At 38.5% G+C, this 23,310-nt stretch overlaps 1 protein-coding gene across 1 annotated transcript in view; it reads right to left on the bottom strand.

Moving 5' to 3' along the window:
- il1rapl2 (interleukin 1 receptor accessory protein-like 2) overlaps nt 1-23,310 on the bottom strand; it is a 100,682-nt gene that overhangs the window by 32,367 nt on the left and 45,005 nt on the right. The window contains exon 5 of the mRNA XM_061686594.1: nt 13,172-13,246. Coding sequence (XP_061542578.1) covers nt 13,172-13,246 — 75 coding nt within the window. The remainder of the gene's footprint in view (nt 1-13,171; nt 13,247-23,310) is intronic.

Genomic DNA, 23,310 nt, shown 5'->3' with positions numbered 1-23,310 from the left:
GACTTCTGCGTTAACCATCCACGAACAGGATGTGAGACGCATCTTCAAACAACAAAAGATTAACAAAGCGACAGGCCCAGACCATGTGTCCCCATCCTGCCGCAAAGTCTGTGTGCACCAGCTCGCTCCAGTCTTCACACAAATCTTCAATAGATCTCTGGAACTGTGCGAAGTACCATCCTGTTTCAAACGCTCCACCATCATTCCAGTCCCCAAGAAACCTACAATCTCGGGTCTACATGACTACAGGCCTGTCGCCTTGATATCTGTGTTCATGAAGTCCTTTGAACGTCTCATGCTGGACCACCTCAAGAGCATCACAGGTCCCCTGCTGGACCCCCTGCAGTTCGCCTACAAATGAACAGGTCTGCGGATGATGCAGTCAACATGGGACTGCACTTCATCCTAGAACACCTCAACATTGCAGGGACCTACACGAGGATCCTGTTCGTGGACTTCAGCTCAGCGTTCACTATCATCCCTGAAATCCTTTCCTGCAAGCTTCTCCAGCTCAGCATCTCACCTGCCATCTGCCAGTGGATTTACACCTTCCTGATGGGCAGGACACAGCAGGTGAGGCTGGGCAAGACCACCTCATCCACATGCAGCATCAGCACTGGGGCGCCCCAAGGTTGTGTCCTCTCTCCGCTGCTCTTCTCTCTCTCCACATGAACGACTGCACCTCAACGCACCCAGCTGTCAAACTCCTGAAGTTTGAAGATGACACCACTGTCATCGGCCTCATCAAGGACGGTGACGAGTCTGCATATTGACAGGAAGTGGAGCGGCTGGAGCTGTAGTGCGGTCGACTCAACCTGGAGCTGAACAGGCTCAAGACTGTAGAGATGATCACGGACTTCAGGAGGCATCCTTCGCCACAGCTGCTGCTCACGCTGTCCAGCTGCCTTGTGTCAACCGTCGAGACCTTCAAGTTCCTGGGAATTACAGTCTCTCAGGACCTGAAGTGGGCGATCAACATCAACTCCGTCCTCAAAAAGGCCCAGCAAAGGATGTACTTCCTGCGGCTTCTGAGAAAGCACGGCCTGCCACAGGAGCTGCTATACAAAATCCTCTCGGACCCTCCATATCCGCTACCGGTCAATGCAAACTAGAACTAGCAGACATTCCAACAGCTTCTTCCCTCTTGCAATCAACTTCTTAAACAGCTAATCTACAATTCCATTGCAACATGCTGCCAATTTTTTTGTCTTGAGTTTGTTGTCACATTTCTGTCGGGCCAATTATATATTACTCATGCACTCACTAGTAGTCTCGCCACGCTGCACTATTTGCATATCTGTTGTTGACCAATACTGGCGACTCATGCCAGAGTAGCATCTGCCCCATTTGCACACTGACTGAGGAGTATCTGCAACATTTGCACAATCAACATTGTCCCAGATGATCGCACTACTAGTCACTTTAAACTGCATACATTCCTTGAAGTCTCGGCGCCCTATTGGAAAATGGTCTTTGCACCGGACTATTGCTATAGTAGTCATTCAAACTGCTCTAAGTGCTAGAGGACTCTGCATCTTTTGCACAATTATCAAAGAAGAAAATAAATAAAAAATTTGTACCGGCATTACCAGATAACTAGCAACCCTTTACTGCTCAATGACTGTTTTTGTCAATGTCTGTATGTCTCAAAAGTGTTCTGTCAATTAACTGGTGTCGTACTAGAGCGGCTCCAACTACCGGAGACAAATTCCTTGTGTGTTTTTGGACATACTTGGCAAATAAAGATGATTCTGATTCTAATTCTGTGATTGACTGGTGACAAGTCCAAGGTGTAATCTGCCCGATGTCAGCTGGAATATGCTCCAGCTCCCCGTGCCTCTGAACAGGATAAATGGTATTGAAAATGGAGGAATAATGTAATTTAACACAATGTATCAGGACCATTTGAAAACAAATGTGTACTTGCTTTTGCTTCCAGCTATCTTTTGTCTTTATAAGGCATCATGCACAATCAAGTTCTTGCTTGACGCTGACTAATAATGATAAAAAAACTGCATCTGAATGAAGGTTGAAATCCCCATTGGGCGAGAGACAGACAACCATTCTCACTGACAACCGCAGCTAAGTTCAAGTTTATGTTTGCAATTAGCCTAACATGCATGTTTTCAGTACCCTGAAAGGCACCTGGAGAACACCTAACCACACAAGACATCTGAGACCTTGCTCTGAGGCACTGGCCCACTATGTCACCCAATTTCCTTGTCTTTCACTTAATTTGTGATTCAGCCCCCTCCACTTCACTATGACCTACTTATCACCAAGATGAACATTAAATAAAGGCTATTGAATTTTCCCTTTTTTTCCCAAGAAATTCAGAAGTATCAAGGGGTCTTTGAAGAAGTGTGTGGAGACGTGTATGTTTTAATTAGCCATCTCAATAGAAATTGCTACTTGCTTACTTACTTTTCTTCAATGTGGTTTGACAAGAAATATTAATTTGACATTTTGGCTCATGGTAGGGATACACAAGGCACGAGGATAGTAGATAAGGTGGTGAATAATGATGTGGAGACTGGCTTATTCATGATAGGTTGCAGGAAGCTCAATTTTCCATCATGCTTGTGCTCATTAAAACTCATTCACTGCCAGCTTTCCCAGTTAAAATGGATATTTGACTTCTAAAGGCGTCAATGGCAGTGAATGTGTGTTAAGGTCTCGGGTGAGCTGGAGTCTATCCTAGCTGACTTTGGGCAAAAGGTGGGGCACATTTACACAATCAATCATTCACACTCACATCTATGCTCAATTAGTCTACAATTAACCTAACATGTATGCCTTTGCATGGACAGAACATGCGAACTCCACACAGGATCGTCCTGGCAGATATTCAAATACAGAAGCTCTTGACTGTGAGGCAGATGTGCTCCTCACTCCCCCACCGTGATAATCCTACCTTGAACTTGTTTCACTTAATTATTTAGTTTTTTGGTTTTTTTTACCTAGTTGACAGTACATTCATCAAAATGAAATTGTCCATTCCAGATTAGCAGTTAGTTACCATGGTCTTTCTAGACGGATGGATTACTTACATAATAAATCCTGTGATGCAAATAACAGTAAGAATTATAGTAGCAATATCAAATACACGTAAACACATTAATCTAATGATATTCAACAAAAGAGCAGCTAAACAACTATGTCTTTACAAGGATAATAACTCTCTGTATTTGATTTTATTAAATTTCGTAATGAAAAAAGTAATGTGGGTTTGTTATTTAGGGTGCATTTAGCTAATTTGTTTGTATTCATGAATTCACCTCCAAAGTTGACAGTCACATCCCAGAAGCAAGAGTTGCTAATTTGAGTTCGTAAAACAAAGAAAGAAATAAACAAAGAAAGAAACAAACAAACAGACAAATAAATGAATAAAAACATCCATCCATCCATTTTCTGAGCCGCTTTTCCTCACTAGGGTCGCAGGCGTGCTGGAGCCTATCCCAGCTATCATTGGGCAGGAGGCGGGGTACTGAACTGGTTGCCAGCCAATCGCAGGGCACCTACAAACAAACAACCATTTGCACTCACATTCACACCTACAGGCAATTTAGAGTCTCCAATTAATGCATGTTTTTGGGATGTGGGAGGAAACCAGAGTGCCTGGAGAAAACCCACGCAGGCACAGGGAGAACATGCAAACTCCACACAGACAAAATTAATAAAAAGGACTGTTGGTTCTAGTTATTTTTTTTTTTTAAACCTAGCTGATTTTATTTAATTTTTTTTAGTTTGTTTTATTTTAGACGATCCCACTTCTGGCCATCCTTTATTATTTTCAACTTTTCAAGTTTTATGTAAGATATCAGATATTGGTTGTAACTACTTCTTTAGTTGGCAAGTGTTTGAGGCAAGAAAGCAACAGTTACTTAATGCTTACTCGATGTTCCTTATTGCCATTCCTTTGGGTCAATAGGTACTGTAATATGGCAGATCTTTTTGCGTAATTCTCAAAGATGCTAAACGACTGTAGGTGTGCACGCGAATGCGATTAACTAGCGACCAATTCAGAGTGTAGTCGGACTCAAGTCCGGGCTGCATTGAGGGGTAGCAATCACGTGCCTTTCTGCCATTCTGTCAATGCAATTTAGGATGATGGAGACCAATGGTCGATGATACAAAACCAAACAGGCCCTTCTACAATTGAATATATGTAATCCCTGTCCAGTTGCTTCTGTGTTTGGTGATTTAAAAGGTGTATGTGTGCGTGCAAGCTTGTGTGTGTGTATGTGTCTGTGCGTGCGTGCATGCGTGGTTATGTGTAAGCTGTTTTGGTAAAAGCTGAGCTTTGGGTCTTGGGCTCCATGGGAGCACATGACAACACTTTCTCTTCCATTTATATCCTGCCTCCAACAAATGATTTAATGTTAAATCTTTTCTTCTTCTCTTATCCTCAAATACTTCAGTATTAAATCCTTTTTGTGTACATGGTAGTGACACCTTTGCAAAATCACATCATTTTTGCCAAATGCAGCTTTCAGAATTGTCAATTGTCAACCCTTTTTTGGGTTTTTAGGAGCATTTTTTTTAGTTGTTGCTCTATTTATGTTATGGAGTGACTGTGCTGTTTTTGTACGTCTCGCCAAATCCCATTTATTCTATACACAATATATTCTCTTTATCACCTCAACTTTTTGCCTAGTTTCAAAGTTTAATTTTGCATGGTGATGTCATTTCTTCTGCTCAGTGGCGGGGCAAGTGGGTATAGAGTATACACCATTGAATACTTCTATTATTTCCATTCAGGGTATGGTAGAATGAGTAATAAAGTGACCATTCATCATACTGTAATTACAAGACTAGTCTATAGTCTTTCCTTTGCTCATGGCTACATTAGTTGTTTCAAATGGTAGTTATGAACATTGGAATGTTGAGTAGCGATATATGTTATCTGCATTTCAAAAAAGTAGGAAATAATAAACTACATAGGGTCCTCTAAAATCGATTGCCCCTTGTGTTGTATATTTCGGAATTCTACCAACATTTTATGTGAAAAGGCAAGACGGCGGGTAAGGGTAATCAAATATCACCAGTGAGTATCTCGAGATTAACCTCCACCCATTTACAAAATATAAAGAAATTGTACTTTGTGCACAATTCATCATCTTTCTTGGCCATTATCTTGCTGTGGAAAGGCTGTTCAGATATTCAATAATATTTGACAGTACAGTATTGCTGGACTGATATGATTTAATAAATATGTGATAAAAAATCATTTCTGCAAATATTAAAGATTTCTTTCTAACAGGAAATGAAGCTGCCACAAGGCAGGAAAACGAGATTTGACTATTCTACCCACACCATTCTACCACACCGTCTGTCATCGATTTGATCAATTTCCACAGACATTAATCCTTTTTAGTCTTTGGAGCACAAATATTCAAAACCTGAGGTGATTTTTAATATCTCTCCCAGGAAAGACAAGCAAATCTCATTCTTTGCCCATATTTGGCAGCCCGACAGCTCTAATTAAAAAAGTTCCTTGCTGATATACACCTATTCTGGACATTTGATTGGCTAGGGGACTGGCCTCGTTAAGAAGTGTTTTAAATTAACAGATGAAATTAGAAAGGAGATTAGTGGCGATATGCTTGACAAGGTTAATTAAATGACCAGTCATAGGGGCTTTGTTAAATCGAAACTGACAGTTTAAGAGCAGATAGAGCAGGCAGAGCTTTTGGTCTGTTGTAACTTTCAAGTCTTTTTCGCATGGACAAATCATTTGCAAAGTAATAGTAATATGATATTTGTAAAAATAATACCTACCACTGTCAAAATAAAACAGAACATCATATGCTTCCAATGTATGCGATGACTGGTTTGTTGTTTGTACCTGTTCACACAGTATCACCCAAACCTTGAAGAAAGTGTTTTTATTATCTCACAAATCTATCTGTCCAAGCTTCAGTGCTGCTGCAGTTTAGGTACGGCAAGGACAAAATTGCTCTGAATCCTTTGATAGCAATGAACTATTGTGTTGACCCCACACACACACACACACACACACACACACACACACACACACAAAACTGCCCATCAACTGGCTGCTTTAGTACTCACAATGCTATCACAACTGTATTATTGTTTAAGGCAAAAAATGATCTTTGTCCTCTTCTGCTTCCGTTTCTCTTTTTTTCCTCGTTTAAGACAGTGCTGTACTCATTTTCAACACCACTGCACAGGAAGACCTACGTTCTAATACTTACTGCACTTTAGAAAAGTAAAACCTATCTTGAGAAATACTGCTCCTGTTTCACACTCACATTGCATACTGTGACTCTGAAGTTTCATCCTCTGTGGAAAATCAGCATGAATAAAAAGAGTGCTGGCCTTCAGTAAACCAAAAGCTGCTGCTCCAAAATTTTATTTAGAAGTCAAACACAGCGAGAATGAGACACCTTGCTTTTACAAGTAAACTTCTTGCCTTTTTTTTTTACTTCAAAATGTACTGTACAATTCTTACCTGTAGTCTCATAGTCATGAGAGAGATTTACTCATCATACTGTATGTCATGTTAATGGAAAAATCCAAAGGATGTGAGGTGGTGAAAAAATTCCTGTTACCTTTTCTCACAGCATTTGATTGCAAACATAAAATAAAAAAAATAAAAATGACAACATAAAATGTCACAACAAATTAAATTTGAACTATCCAGCAGACATAGCAAGACAATTTCAGGTAAAGTATGAGATTGATGGTTCGTTGATAAATGGAAACCACCATTATATGGAATTGCTCAATTGTGTCTTGAACGAAATGAGGCAAAATGGAATGCATTTATCTGCCTAACTCAAAAACATTTTCGTCTGAAACCTTCGACTCTCCTGTTCCAAAGCCAAGTCCTTACAGACTTAGCTATGGCCCCTTCCAAATGCATTTTGAGGTAAACTCTAAAATATGAGCTATTCATACAGTAGATCAATATGGGACTCAATCTAGTTTTCACACATACCGTTTAAATAATGTCACAACCAGAAAGATATACAGTTGCTATTGTCAAAAGCTGGGCAACTGCTGTCCTTCATCAACAGTAACTCTCAGACTGATTAATGGCAATCATTTTACGTGCAGTAAGTATTCCAATCACAGGAATGTGCAAGACTTTTGTAAAACTGGGAGAAAAACAAACAGCAGACCGAGCAGGGCATAGCTGTACAGTTTTATGATATAATAACTACTGACATGTAGACTTGCAACATATGTCAAGGCTGTGCAGTTGCTCTGGGTGTTGTTGGCGCTGTATGGCAGATATCCAACCTCGCACAGCCTCGCTCACACCCAATTCATTATTTCTTTCAGGCAGACGCACACACGCACACACACACACACACACACACACACACACATATACACACGCACCCCGGTTAGATTGATTTTTAAAGGGGAGCCCTGCTTAATAAAAATCAGTTTCTGACTCCATAAGATTGTTATCTTGCAAAGAAAATCACCATTTGTAAAAGAGAGTGAATGAGAGGATGACAGCATGACAAATAAAGGGACACTGATGGAGATACGGACATCACAGAGGACAAAACAGCAAGAACTATTGAAAGCAGTAGTTCTTGTGTGGGTAAGAATTGCAGATTCTGAAAATAACTTTGAGGAGAAAATAATTGTATTACTTTATAGTTGGTGATTCAGAATTGGAATTATTTTAAAATAATTATGGAATGATCCGTAAAGAAAAGAATAAAAGAAGAATTAGCAAAACATTGAAAAATCTCCTTAGAGCCATTAACTTCCAAGAATTAAGTGATGTTTTGTTAAAAGCAGCAAACACAGAAAGTGAACATCATCTAAACAAATGTAGTTTCAAGGTTGGCAAATTTGTTTTATTATTGTCTATTATTTAGTGCTACTTTTGCATTTTAGGATTTTATTGAATCCTAATAACGGATTGAGAGACCTGTCCAATCTGGGGGGGGGAATAACATTGGACAGTAGGGTCCAAGGTAACTAAATTCACAGATCACCACTTGGCAAATGTGGATTAAAGTTTTTCCTCAAAAACTAGGTAGCACATGGATAATGTACAAAGGTTACACATTGTACTACTGACCTAGAGGACATTTACGAACTATATTCGCAAGTTGTTGTTATTTGTTATTTTAAAAGCGTGGTAGATGCGAAGACAAAAAGTGATTTTCCTTTAGATCCTAGCTCTGTCTTCTTTAAGGCTCTAACTTGATCCAAAACAGCAGATTATAAGAAATGAATAAAGAATTTATTTCGAACATGTCATTTCGTCATACATTAATTTGAAAGTGATGTTTTGAAAGAGAGAGCCTCTTTTCTCTTGCCCTTTTTGTCTGTCAAACTGCTCCTTCTACCACTCCACTCAGACAAATGTGTCTTGTGATGTATTATACCTTCTTAAGTGTTTTGTTCCATTTGTGCGCTTTATGTTTGCAGAAGATATAGAGTGTTAAGTCTCCAATGGACATTTAGAATGCCACTTCTTTACATATGCTCTTTCTTTTAACCTGCTGTTTCAACAAACCCAATCCTTAGAATCTAAGAGCCAAAGCAAAGTTCATTAAAAACTTGCCTAAAATAAATTCATGTTAAATAATAGGGGTGTAACGATTCATTATATACAGTATAACAATGTATCGATTTATATCACTACGATCCAACTGCATCGATCCGTGCTCTGCAAGTTGGCCTACCGGACGACATGAATAGAGTTTAAATTGCTTTAAAAGGTAATCAATCGATTGTATCAATACTATGAAATAACACGTGTGTGTGTTTTTAGCACTTTTAATGATAAAGACGATGAGCGTTACTCGATTAAATTTTTCTGTCTGTGATGTTGCAGGGGATCGTGGTAGTGTCAGTTTAGTTTTTTTCTTGGCGCTATTGAGTGGGCCGGTGTTAGAAGCAAACCACATCTCCCGTGCACAGTTCGCAGGGGATCATGGGAGATGTGCATGCATAGTGCAGGAAATATGACAGCACACAAAACGCAAAACTTAAAACTAGTGGAACGTTCTGCGAAGCTTAAATGCGAAGTATGGACACATTTTGGTTTAGCAGTAATCAAAAACAATCAAAGAGAAAACATGACAGACATGCAAAAAACTATTTGCAGACCGCAGTCGTCAACAATTCGGGGAACACAAGTAATATGAGATCCCACTTGGTGAGGCATCACCTGCAAAAGATTATTGATGTTAAACCAAAAAGCCAGCGAGGACAGACATCAATTTGTGAGGCATTTCCACCATGTTTTCCTCATGACAGGATGAGAGCTCAACTAATCTCAAAGTGTATCAGAGAATTCATTGCTGTCGTTCTCAATGTTTGGTCAACACGCTTGAGCCAAGACAAAAACGGCAACACTAACACTTTACTAAAACACAAAGACCAAAATGAAAGACAGCATTGAGCAGTCAAGAGTGATTCACTCACGACAGATAGTACTCAGAGCTACGTAACCACTTTGGCAAACATTGGGACAGGTAGTTTGGTACGAATACACGATTAGAACAGGGCATTACATATTTGGCGTTCAATTAGAGTTAGTGTGTTCCACCCAGAACCATGTTTGCACCGCCGGACCCAATGTTTCACACGGACATTTATTGCAGACGGACTTAGTGTTGGGCCAATGACAAACTGCCAAAAGTGACAGAGGAGCGTCTGTAAGTGATTTTTAAGACACTGTTAGATGTGCAATGTCCATACAACATAATATGCATGAGTGAGCTGAATGGTAGTTAGCATTTTTGTGACATAAAATGGTAATCGTGAGTGCATGAGTGCAAATCTTGATTGCTAACCATTTAGCATTTAGCATTTGCCATCTCAAATTTTGGTCACCAAATTTATCCCATACACTCAGTACCAACATATGCAATTTAAGTGATAGTGGGGGTGTGATTATTATTCAATTATTCGATCAATAATCAAAAGGAGAATCAGTTCTAAACATATTCGACAGTGACAGCCCTAATGTGAGGTAATAGGTAAACCTACTGTTAATCCAACCTGAAGAGATGTTAGTACCACTTTATTCAAAGTGTGAATGCATTTGCCATTAATGTTTGTTCATTGTAGCCATAATTAATTTTACCTGCTTCCCTTACAAGAAACAGAAGGCATCTAGAAAATGTCCCCTGGAGTGTCCAGTATCCTGGTATTGAAATTTTTTTGGGGCTAAAAAGTTACTGAATGAATTTCAAGCTACTGAATCGTTTCGGATCGTATCGTTCTAAATGAACCAAATTCGTCGTTGAATTGTATTGGCAGCCATGAATAGTGATACGAATTGAATCGTTCCCAAAACAAATCGTGACACCCCTAATGTTAAATTGGTACAGCCTACGCGTGAATAGAAATGTAAAGCATTTTACTCTGTCACAGCTCATTTTTATGAGTGCAGAATATACACCATAATTTGATCTCTTTGAACCAGGTTTACACAGTATACCTATTCTCCTGTTCAGAGTCAGGGGGAGCTTTTTCTGTCAAATAATATTCTTCTCTGTTTTCAACATTATCATTAATTTTAAATTAAATATTTTCATAATCCTTATGTTTTGTAGTTATTTGCCACTTTTTCTGTTTCTTAAATGGATTTTATGACATAGGCAATCAGTGGGAAAATAAATGGCTCGAAGTTTGATACCTGGACACGTAAATCATTTACGCTGCAAACAAAACCAACGCGGTGGCTTCAATGTAGATTATAAAACTCCAACTTGGAATAGTCTGATGCTCACCACTTCAAATTATCTGACAATTGGAAAGTGAATACTGATATGGCGCATAACCATTTTTCAGGATGTGAATGAGAAGATAGGTGAATGAGGTGAAAGGAAGACAGTGCAAATGTTTGCGATAGAGGCAGTAGTAGATGGAAGACAGACAGATGGAAATAGAGTGAGATAGAAGTAGACACCGCACAGGGACAGAAGGAGACAGACACCGAGATAAATGCTAGGGAGGTAAAACCGAGACAGACAGGAGTGGGGGTGGGGGGCAAAAAATATGCCACCTTATCTTCACCCGCTTTTCACAGCCAAACTGTCATTGGTACCTTTTACATTAGTGTGTCTGAGAATGTGTGTTATTTTCCTCTTCGATGTACTTCATGGAACGATGACAGAGGGTGAGGATGGAGAATAATTTGTCCTGAGGGACTAGTAACAGACATTACTTGAGAAATTGGCTTAAGTGACCCCAGAAAAATAAAGTGCTTATTGTGTAGCCGGGATAATAATCTGTTCTCAACCTTTCTGACACACAAAAAAAGTAAATAAGAACTTTGCCTGCTAGCAACTGGCCAACCTGCCAGATGTAGTGTGTATTAAACAAACTGTTGTTGCTAATTTTCTGAATTTGGTCGACACAGCATTATTATTCATTGAAATGGTTTACCATGCACATAAATCTAATCCTGCAAATTCTCTTACAAAATTACTCACTGGACTTTTTGGTCAGCTTTTAGAATTTAGAAAAGGCTATCTCATGAATATTAGAGGAGGCAAATAATATGGATATACTATAGCAATTACCATATCTTCTCTTACAGTCCAACATCGATACAGCTGCATCAAATATTGATACTGATACACTGTTCGATCAAATACAAGTAGGTGCGGGCACATGATGTTTTCTTGGTGATGTTAATCTTGTTTTCCTCTTGCTATTCCCCCCTTTTGCATTGTGTTCAACAAATTACATGTACACGTATCACAGAGTGATGTCTGATCTACAGTATATAAGATCTATTTACATTTCTGATAATAAATCTGCTAAATCACCCTCTTTTATAGTTACTTTACATTCTCCGATCTTTAATTGATCATATCACTGTCTACGCCTACTATTAATTATCAAATATTAAGAGAGAAAACTGTATTTTTGTATTCTATTATTTCATGTCTTTGGTATATGGTATTTGGTATTTATTTGAAACCTTATTAACCCTCTTTAAGCTGCTAATAGATTGTTACACAAATGCACCGAAGTGTTTTTCTACTGGACCTCTAACTCCTCAACCTACCTTCATTATTCATAGATCTTTTTTTCCATTGAAAAAAATTCAGCGTACTTATATCTCAAATCAATCTTTATGTATTTCATCTCCCTCTATCCCACATTAGTGAGATAATAATGAGTCAAAGGAATTGTGTTGATTACCAGCAGTATTATGGAGTGACGGACAGCAGAAAAAAGGTGGGGCAAATAGGAAGGTGAGAGAAATAGAGGAATAGCCTAAATGGAGAGGAAACAGGAGTAATTAAAAAAACGTGAACAAATAAGTGAAAATGTTAATAAGAGATGGAAATGAAGAAAATTAACAAGGTGACTGTGCTTGCTGATGTAAATCTCTGAGCTTAAACAAGATGCTAATTTAAAAACTGTGTGCGTGTGTGTGTGTCATCAAGTGTGCATGTACAGTTTACATGAGTGTGTTTAAAGTATTGCTGTAGGGTGTGCGGTTCCCATTAAAAGGTGTCCCATCTGCAGTCAGTGCACATAGGCCTTGGGGCCTATTTGCTACAACATCAATTTGGAATTAATGGAAACACGCAAACACCCATACTTGTACATGCGTCCAAACACCTTTCTAACGTCAAAGAGGCCGCCGCACAGAAGGAGACACGCACACCCGCACTCAGTCATACAGTGGTGCAGCAGAACATGCGCCATGCAATTTAGTACACAAGCAAATCTGAAACAGACATAATGAGACGCTTATTGTCTGTTTCTTTCACTATAATTACCTACCTAATATTTCTTCTCAAAAGCCCGTTACTTTGTATAATATTTCCAATAAAATAGATAAATAAATCATGTTTCTTTTGCATCGATGATCATTTAACTGAAATCACACATTTGATGGTGCAGCAAGTTAGCAGTCAAAATATTCCTTAGCTGCACTCGACACAACTTTTTACAAATACCATTTTTGAGAAGTATTGGTTCATGCAACAAATATAGACAGATCGATTCATAGGATTATACGGTAAATTGATAGAAAGACTCATCTCAAGAGAAGAAAGAAACGAAAGAAGAAATCACATCATATAAATATAGATCATAGTAAAAAAAGTATGACTTTAATGGATACCACTTAATTTTTAAGGGAAGAAGAAGTGGACAGTGTGTAGTGTTTAATAAGTATATAGGAGTTGGTACTTACCGGGTGTGATCTCTATCACTGTGTCTTGTCTCTCCGGTGGGAAAAGCACTTTAGGTGGCTGGGTGGTCTGGAGAGCTGGAAAAGCAGATAAAGACTATGAGTGGTGTGTGAGCATTTTCAGTTCATCTCTTCAACATTATGTTACATGTTTCTCATGCCACAGACATGAAAGAATTCTGCGCCAAAAGTTGAAATCCCAGCTGACTGATGATGTTTTGTTGAGCTTGTTCTCAAGAAAATGTGATTTAATTTGAATGATAAAATAGTTACATTAGGAGAAAAAAAATACAGATTAGGGGGCTGTTTGAAAGAGTGGAGTTTTCAGTTTTCATGAAAAGGTTAGTTGGTTAGGTCATTAAGTGAGGGAGGGGTGTCGCGGGGGCCAAAGAAGTACCCATTAAATTTGACTGTGAATTTAGAAATAAAAAACAAACTATTGAGATACTTTAGAACCCAACAATGAGCAAATAAATGTCCACTCATAGCGGCGATTTTGGGGCAATGTGATTTTTAAGTGCGATGTTTTGTTCGTAAAGTTATGTCTCAGTGCAGCTGTTCAAGATGTTACTCGTAGCAAATCAAAATCTTTTGTCTTTTATTTATTTTATTATTATTATTTTTTTACTTGAAATGTCCAGCTACCTTTTCTGATTTACTTGAAAGTCAGACTTAATTTGCCTGTTCAGAGTTACTTGAAATTTAGACCTGAGATGCCTGTACTGTTTTATTTCAAATGCTTGCAAGCCTTTATTTATTGAGCTGCAAGCCTCAAAATACCGTTTGTACTGAAATGCAGGCCTGACATGTTTGTGCCAGTTGGCTGGATATTTAAGTTATTGGTGTTCTTTGTATTTACATGTGAACTGTTTCAAAGGCTTTTTTAGTTAGAACTTTGGATTTCTCTTTTTTAATTCATGTTCATGCATTGTTGCATTTGTAGGATCAAAACAGTTTCATTTAAATTTCAGACGGATGGTATTTTTTTCTTGGAAAACTTGACATCCTATTTGCAAAACCACAAATAAATGTTGGGAAAAGGGTCGACTATATGCAAATGAAAACGTTTTGAGGTTCAGACCTTTACCCTTGGAAAACCTTTATGGGGCAAATTTTAATTGAAGATCCCTGGCCTAGGCCGCAGTTTGATGATCGACTTTGGCGGCATGTCATCTGATTTGCGGCATGTCTTGGACACTCAGGTGAAGAGAGGGGCGGAGTTATTAATTGATCACCACCCGGTTGGTGTGTTGGCCTCAGTGGGAGGGAAGGAGGCTGGTCAGGCCTGTCAGACCCAAATGTAGAGTTTCAACTCCCAACTCGGGCAGAACTTTGACCACAGTTTTGTGACATTAAGCGACGTTAAGCTTTACTATACATACTGTACAGTAAGTGCATAGGAAAACACTTTAACGTGCATAAAACTCAACATTTTGGGCCGATCATTCTGATATTTTCAGAAGTTGAAGTAGGCATAGGTAGAGATGTTCATGTAAATCATGGCTACAATTGCTTACAGTTTTGTAACATTAACCGACATAAAGCTTTTTCTATATAAGAGGAAAACTCTTAACGTCCATAAAAATCCAAAATTTTGGGGAGATCATTCTGATATTTTCAGAGGTTGAATTGAGCTTGTAGGTTGATTGAAGATTCTAAATTGCCCTTAGGTGTGAATGTGAGTGTGAAAGGTTGTTTGTTTATATGTGCCTTGCGATTGGCTGGCGTCCAATTCGGGTGTACCCCACCTCTTCCCCGAAGATAGCTGGGATAAGCTCCAGCACGCCCGTGAACCTAGTGAGGATAAGCGGAACGGAAGATGTATGAATGACTGAATTGAGCCCCGGTAGAAATATATAAATTTTGGTGACGATTGTTTGCAGTTTTGTGACATTTCAGTATTTCTCACAAGAACACATTTAATCCATGTTTTAAATTAAAATTCGATGTTACAAATGTTGTATTTGTTACTCTTGATAACTATGGACCGTCAAGTAATCTACTCCCTAATTGTGTGTATTGACCACCCCAGTTAATTACGAAGACCAGGTTGGAAAAGCCTCAAAGGATTTCTACTTCATATGGACTTAGCTTGCCAAATCAAGTTTGACCTTTTACACGCTTGCAGTGCCGAACAGTGCAGCACATAAGGTCAGACAGAGCAATTATCACCAGTGTCTGCTTTTACTGCTTCTGCAGCAGTCAATGCTATATAGAAATGTGATTTTTTTTCTTTCTTTCTTGAACTTCACATTGTGCATAAATGTGTGTCCTCAGATATGAACACATGCTAGTGGCTGACAGTCTCAGTGCAGTAGAAGTTACTTTTACATGACTGAACAGGACACCAGATGCTCCAAGTAGACTAAAACAAACAATCTTGTGCTGCATTTGCTTCCTCAAATAGACTTTCTCTGTTGAACATGTTTGACCATGTATTGTAAGCTTACTTTCATGTTTTAATTTTCAGCTCTCGGGACAGAAACCTTTATTAAAAAAACGGGACAGAGGGCATTAATTAAATTTGAAACAATATTCACAATCCTGAGGCCAGCTTCTCAGCATGATGTTAATTATTCATGCTCCGTGGCATATAATGTTTTCCACTGCAAATGAAATTAATGCTTCTTTCTGACCTTCTGCTGCTTGATATTAAGTGGAACTAAATGTAGCATCTCTTTTGACACATTACACTTGAATTTTTTGACAAGGGGATTTTTCATTGTCTTTGTTTTACATAAAGGAAAAGCCCCAAAACATTTGCATTCAGTAGAGATAAACTGCTGCGTTGAAAAACACAGTTTTGAGCGAGATAAAGAATAGCTTTAAGACGCAAGTTATGTTGTTGTCTCTTTCACAAACACTTTTTTCTTTATAGATGAAAAAGAACAATTGGACTGTGAATACAATCAATTTTTTACAGGTCTGAATTTGGGAAGTGGGGCAGCACACCCTGGACTGATCACCAGCTCCGTTGTGCTCATGTCTGTGTGAATTGGCATCTAATATAAATCCAAAATATGTTCGGGCTCTGAATTCACAAAACACATCTAGTAAAATGGCCCTAAGAGAAAAATACAAACTTGAACTAAGCAAAACTTACAAAACATGATCTCAATCTGCACCATTTAGCAAGCTTAGTCAGATACTGTGTTACATTCTGCACTTGAAACTGATTTGACCTTTGGCAAATGACAATGGTGTTTACTAGAATTTTGTGTTTTCCGGTTCCCTGTCATGTCATTGTCTCCACCCAGCCTCGCCACTTTTGCTTCTCTCGTGTCCTTCAATCAGTTCTGGCCCCTTGACTTATTAACCTGTGGATATTTAGTTCCGTGTTTCCATACAATCTGTTGTAGGTTATGTCTTAACATATAGCATGTCATGTACAGTGCCGTGAAAAAAGTATTCGCCCCTTTTCAAATTTTTGTTTTGCATAGTTTCCCCATGTTAATGTTTAAGATCATTGAGCAAATGTAAATACCAGACAAAGACAACCCAAGTAAACATAAAATGCAGTTTTGAAATGGCGATATTATTTATTAGGTGAAACAAAAACTATTAAAAGCTACATGGCCCAGTGTGGAAAAGTAATTGCCCGAAACCTAATAACCTGTTGGGCCACCATCAGCAGCAACAACTGAAATCAATAAATTTTCTATAACTGGCTATGAGTCTTTTACATCTATGTGGAGATATTTTGTCCCAATTGAGAAACACTATAGGGTTTTTAAGCATGTACAGGCTTTTTAAGGTCATGGCATAGCATTTAAATCAAATTCAAGTCCAGACTTTGACTAGGCCACTCCAAAAGTTGAGTTTTTCAATTCAAAACACTATTGTCTTTTGAATTGTTGCCCTGCCACAGAACCCAAATGCGCTTCAGCTTGAGGTCACTACTACCACCATGTTTGACTGTTGATATGATGCACTTTCTCTGAAATGCTGTGTTACATGTATGCCAGATGATTTATTTTATTTTATTGATTTATTTTTTGTTTCAAAAGTAAGAAGAGCCTTTATGTTCTTTTTGGTCAGCATTGGTTTTCGCCTTGGAACTCTACCATGGATACCATTTTTGGCTAGTCTCTTCCTTATTGTTGAGTCATGAACACTGACCTTAACTGAGGGAAGGGGGGCTTCTTACTTTCTTACTTTTTCACAGCACTGTATTCTGTGTTGGTGAGTCTCTCTCATTTCTTATTCATGCTTCCAGTATCTGAAATATATTTTTTAGACTCCCCAGAACATCTGCCCTGCCTGGCCTGTTTTCCTGCGCCTATGTCCATCTGCTTTTTGCCTTCCCTCACCACAGCAAACGTTGTGACAACACCTTAAAGTATGTGTAACTAGTTTCAATGTTTAGCAATAAAATAACATTCAATCATTTTTGCAATATGTAAGAATCCCGAAAAAAAAAAAAAAAAAGAATCCCGAATCCCCCCCCCAAAAAAATCACTGTTCTTTTGCAATAATGCACCCAACTACTTAACCTGACCTGCCTCGGTGGGATTCTTTTTCTCTTTCCTAAGCTCAAGGAGGTCATCAAGGTGACCCATTTAAAGTCGTAGATGACATCAATATGGCCGTGACAACGGCACTGTGGAGGACCCTGGAAAAAAATCCTTCCAGGAGTACAAAAATGGCGTGACAAAAAAAAGGCTGAGAAAGTACCACAATTTCTCATGTATAATGCGCACCTATGTATAATACGCACCCCCAAAAATGACCTCAAAATTCTGGAAAAACCCTGCTACCTTTCTGTAATGCATTTTTACAATGCATGATTTTGCTTCTACCCATATGATCAAAACAAAGTATTATCTGTATTTTGTTAGTTTTTTCAACAAATTATTCTGAAGTTAAACACTTTATTTGAACATGTCATTCTTTTTTTACTTGCTCTTGTTTTGTAAATTCACAGCCCTACTTTTATTTAGTAAATGAGAAAACCCACAGTTGTGCTCATATGTTTGATTACCCAAGCAGGATTTGTAAGATGTGTACAATTCTTTAAAGAAAACATGAAGGACCAGGCGAAACACATTACATTTTATTTTAATGGGATTCAAATTAAACTGTCAAGTATTTCAGAAAAGCATTATCATTAAACAAAACATAACCATAAATAAATTAATGATGGTTAATAATGGTTGTTGTTCAGTCATCATTTGTATTAAAAAACAAACAAAAACAAAACAAACAAACAAACAACAATATTTCACAAATTTTGCCTGGGTATGTAAACTTATTACCACAACTATACATATATACAGTCATATGTACCCCTGTCATATTGGAATTAAAGTGCAGGCTATACTTTTTTCATAACCTCTAGGTGGCGATGGCATACTAGAATGAAAGTGTAAACCTTTTTCATAACCTCTAGGGGGCAGTGACCTATTGGAATGCAAGTGTACAGCTTTTTCATAACCTCTAGATGGCGGCATACATTTATTAAATGTGAAAGTGTTTTTCATTTCACCTATACCTATGTATAATGTGCACTATTGACATTTGACAATTTTTTTGGGAAAAAAAAATGCACATTATAAACGAGAAATTACGGTACTTTAAACTCCAGTGGGATTACTTTGAAGGGAAAAATGTGTAGTTCGGGTTTAAAATATATCTTTTCAGTGAGATCGGTCCTGGAACTTTTTTCATTCACCTCGTACTTTGTACCTATAGGCCTCACTTATATGGAAAAAATGTGAGTCAACAACTACTGAGGAGGAGTAGGCTTCACACAGGGAAAATGATAATACCACAATTAGAATACTCTAATGGTGCGGCTGGCTCAGTCTGAAAGGACTTGGGTTTAGGACCAAAGGGTCAGGATTCAAACCGTGCTGCAAACAAAAATAATTTGCAACAGGAAGCCAGACAGACACACAAATAATTAATTTACCAAAATCAGACCTAGAAGGTTAATGCCAATTTATGCACAAAAATTCCCAAATTTAATTGCTACTCTGCATTAAATACACAGTGGAAAGGATATATATACATATATATATATATATATATATATATATATATATATATATATATATATATATCCATCCATCCATTTTCTGAGCCGCTTATCCTCACTAGGGTCGCGGGCGTGCTGGAGCCTATCCCAGCTGTCATCGGGCAGGAGGCGGGGTACACCCTGAACTGTTTGCCAGCCGATCGCAGGGCACATACAAACAGACAACCGTTCGCACTCACATGCACACCTACGGGCAATTTAGAGTCTCCAATTTATGCATGTTTTTAGGATGTGGGAGGAAACCGGAGTGCCCGGAGAAAACCCACGCATGCACGGGGAGAACATGCAAACTCCACACAGTCGGGGCCGGGGATTGAACCCGGGTCCTCAGAACTGTGAGGCTGACGCTCTAACCATATATATATATATATATATATATATATAAAACTGCTTGATTTGGTGGTGCACTGTCCCTCTGACCCTAATGTAGTTTCACCAAAGAATGGACCTCTTTTAAAAATCATTACAAAGCTGCCTTGACATCTGAAATCTCTGATGTCATTGGAATATGTGCCAAGAGTATCTGACTGACGAGTCATTCAAAACAGCTAAAAAGTCTCTGATAAACAGAGGGCTGAATCATGGCAGAGATTATGCAAATCCATCTTAAAAGATAATGTTATTATGAGGATCCGGAGTTTTGTGAAATATAAATTAGCAAGTTCCGATGCAACAGCCACTCTTGGGGGACCTATTTGGAGAGACCTGAAAGTGTATCAAATTGTGTACAGCAAATATGTATTTGAGGTTTTAATGTGACCGTGGCACAAATGCTGATGTCAGGAAAAACTGGAGTTAACTAAAGTCCCCCTCTGTTATCACACGTGTACTACTATTATCGCGCACACACACAGGCATGTGTGTACTGTATTTATTATAGATGATCTCAGACACCCATTCACTTCAACCAAGGACCACACTGCAGGGGAACCTGATTAAGGAGACCTTCACTGTCCTTTATTCCACACACACAGTTGGCGGATCAAAGGCACGGAATGCAAATTAAATGTTGTGAGGTGAGGGAATAAAGCTGCTGAAAAGAAAAGAACATGATATGTGTGAATGAAAACTTTATGATACCTTGGTGTGGGGCCGACAACGGTTTGTCCCATGCGGATGCTGTGTTGATGAAAAGGGTGAGGGGTGTTAGAGTTGGTTTAAAATTTCTGAGTGCAGCAACAATAAATCAGGAATATATAGAAAAAGAGATGTAGGAGGAATATACTGTATGTGTATGTGATGCAGAATGCCTACAAAAGTAGAGTGTAAAGAGTAATCTCTATTTGCATTCTTCTAATGATTGTTGGCATCCTTTGTGTAGCTGTTAGAGTTTGAGACTCAGGTAGACGGCCACCTAAATATGTTTTATTTCAATTTCTTCTACAAAGATCCCTCCAGTTGATGTGTCTAAATTGTCTAATGACCCTAAGACTTTTGGCCATATAGCATCATGATAGAAAGGTTTGGTGACAGAACCATAAAATGGATCTTATAATTTAGAATCAAATTTGACAAGAATGAAATGCGCTTCAATACAATATAGGCAATTCAAGCCAGCTGCTGATGATTCTCTCAGGATAAATTGATCATGAGAGTGCAACAATGATGAATCAATTTGGCCACGAGCCCAGGGATCTCTGTCTGGGTTGCAGGTTGAAATGTTCGCAGGAAAAAGAGAAAAGGAAGAAAGTTACATGAAAATGGAACCAAATAAGTACAAAATGAGGAAATACCAAGAAATTATGGACAAGGAGATACAATGAAAGCAGTCAGGTAAAATGAATGCATTTACTTTGAAACAGCCACATTATAAATCACAGCAGGCATTGCAAACAATATGTGGTGTGTTGCACAATGTGTATGTGTTTGTCTCCACTTCAAACACATATCTCATGATGACAAACGAATTGAACATTGACCATTACAAGGATGTAATGTAATTGAAGCCAAAGACATTTATTTATTTATTTTTTTTACATGTAAATGCTACAGTTTGAATAATTAAACCATCATGCATCACAGCTAGGTTGATACTTGGCTCTGGGACAGAATCCATCAGTCAAGAAATGCATCTGTGTGTTTCTGTATTGGTTGCTGTCATCTGCATTTTTGCGGGTGTGTAATACGGCTGATGAGCTTACATTGTTCTTTATGGCAGACTTAAACAATATGGATTCTATTTTTTTTTTCATGCTTGCAATAATGCATGTTTCAGTCCCTTGCTGGGGGAAAAAGGCGTTTATGAGCCCATATTCAAGAGGATTTACATCCATCTGGTTTCTATACCACCTATCCTTATTAGGGTTATGGGTGAGCTAGAACTGATGTCATCTCTCTCTCTCTCTATATATATATATAGTACTTAAAGTAGTTCTAGTATTGAGAAGATGAGAGAAATATGCTTCTTATGTTCATCCTTAACATCAGTGCAAAGTCTTCCCTTGAGAAATGGCAAGATACCTGTATCTAATTTTTTGGGGAAAAAAAAAAATCACACCCTGAAGATGGATGAGGATGATGATGATGTGTGAGCAAGGTCAAAATGGTATGTAGGTGTTCCCGTTAAACTTAATGATGATGACCTCACTATGAGGTGTGTTATTGTGTGTCAAAGTGAGAGACTATCACTGCCTCAACACTTCTCAACCATTAGTGGTGTTCCTATAACCCTCACCCCTCATCTCTGTTATTGTCGATGTGTGTAAATGAAAACTGAATATGGTTGAGACAGTGACAGTGCATTGACTAATGACAAAACGAACAAGCTCATTATTAAAGTCTTATCACCTCTCAGCAGATACAGTAACACACACTGTCTGTCTCTTTCTCTCTCTCTCTCACATGCACGCACACACACACACACACACACACACACACACACACACACACACACAGTACAATGTCATATGTGCATTTTTCATCATAATCTTCATCATAGAGGTAGCACTCTTCGAAAAAGCTGCCCAAGGACATTTGTAGGTCATAGGTTCTCACCTGCTTATCCCAGAACATACACACGTTCATGTTGTTTTAAACCGAAATGCATAAAATGAGAAACACCAGCAGGTGCAATGGTCTGGTAATAACATGACAATCTGATAATAATGTTTCACACTAAAACCAAAAAGTATTTTTCAACAACTTTACTTTCACTTTTTGTCTTTATAACAAGACTTAAAGAAAGACTATCCAGGGATGTGGAGACAGGTCATGTGTTCATATTGGTATGCTCCATCTTCCCTCTTGCCCCTTGGTGGTTCCGTATAATTGTTTCCTCATCTTTGTTTGAAGCATTTAATGTGTGTAAACTCTTGAAACATCCACTCATCCATCCATTTTCTGTACCGCTTATCCTCACTAGGGTCGCGGGCATGCTGGAGCCTATCAAAGCAATCTTCGGGCGAGAGACGAGGTACACCCTGAACTGGTCGCCACCCAAACGCAGGGCACATAGAAACAAACAACCATTCGCGCTCGAATTCACACCTACGGGCAATTTAGAGTCTTCAATTAACCTACCATGCATGTTTTTGGAATGTGGGATGAAACCGGAGTACCCGTAGAAAACCCACGCAGGCACGGGGAGAATATACAAACGCCACACAGGCGGGGCCAGGATTTGAACCCCAATCCACAGAACTGTGAGGCAGATGTGCTAACCAGTCGTTCACTGTGCTCCCTCTTGAAACAATAATAATAATAATTAAAAAAAAATTATCTGAGGAAACAAACCACTATTTCATCCAAGCTGAAATGAATGTAGGAATAATATCACAAGACAACTACTGCACCGTAAAAAAGGAAAAAAAAGAAAGAAAAAGAAAGAAGAAAAAGAAAAAAAAACCTCATGTATTTATTTATTTTTAAATTTAATTATATTTATTTATTTATTTTTGTCCTGTTAGGTCAAGCAGAAACGAGGATCTGTATCCCTTTTATGCCGGAAAAGTTATACTGTGTCACAGTGGACTTTTTAAACTGCCGCTGTGGTTTCTTAGTATTTGAATGAATATTTATTGATAATCAAACTCGATCAGTCGAACAGAACAAGGTTTCTAGAGGGGAGTGAAAAAAGAAGACAACAAAAGACAAAGCTCTTGCTGTA

The sequence above is a fragment of the Phycodurus eques genome, chromosome 9 (assembly GCF_024500275.1).
Source record: "Phycodurus eques isolate BA_2022a chromosome 9, UOR_Pequ_1.1, whole genome shotgun sequence".
Classification (NCBI taxonomy): domain Eukaryota; kingdom Metazoa; phylum Chordata; class Actinopteri; order Syngnathiformes; family Syngnathidae; genus Phycodurus; species Phycodurus eques.
Note: the sequence above shows the minus strand (reverse complement) of the source record. Positions and strands in the feature narration are given on the sequence as shown.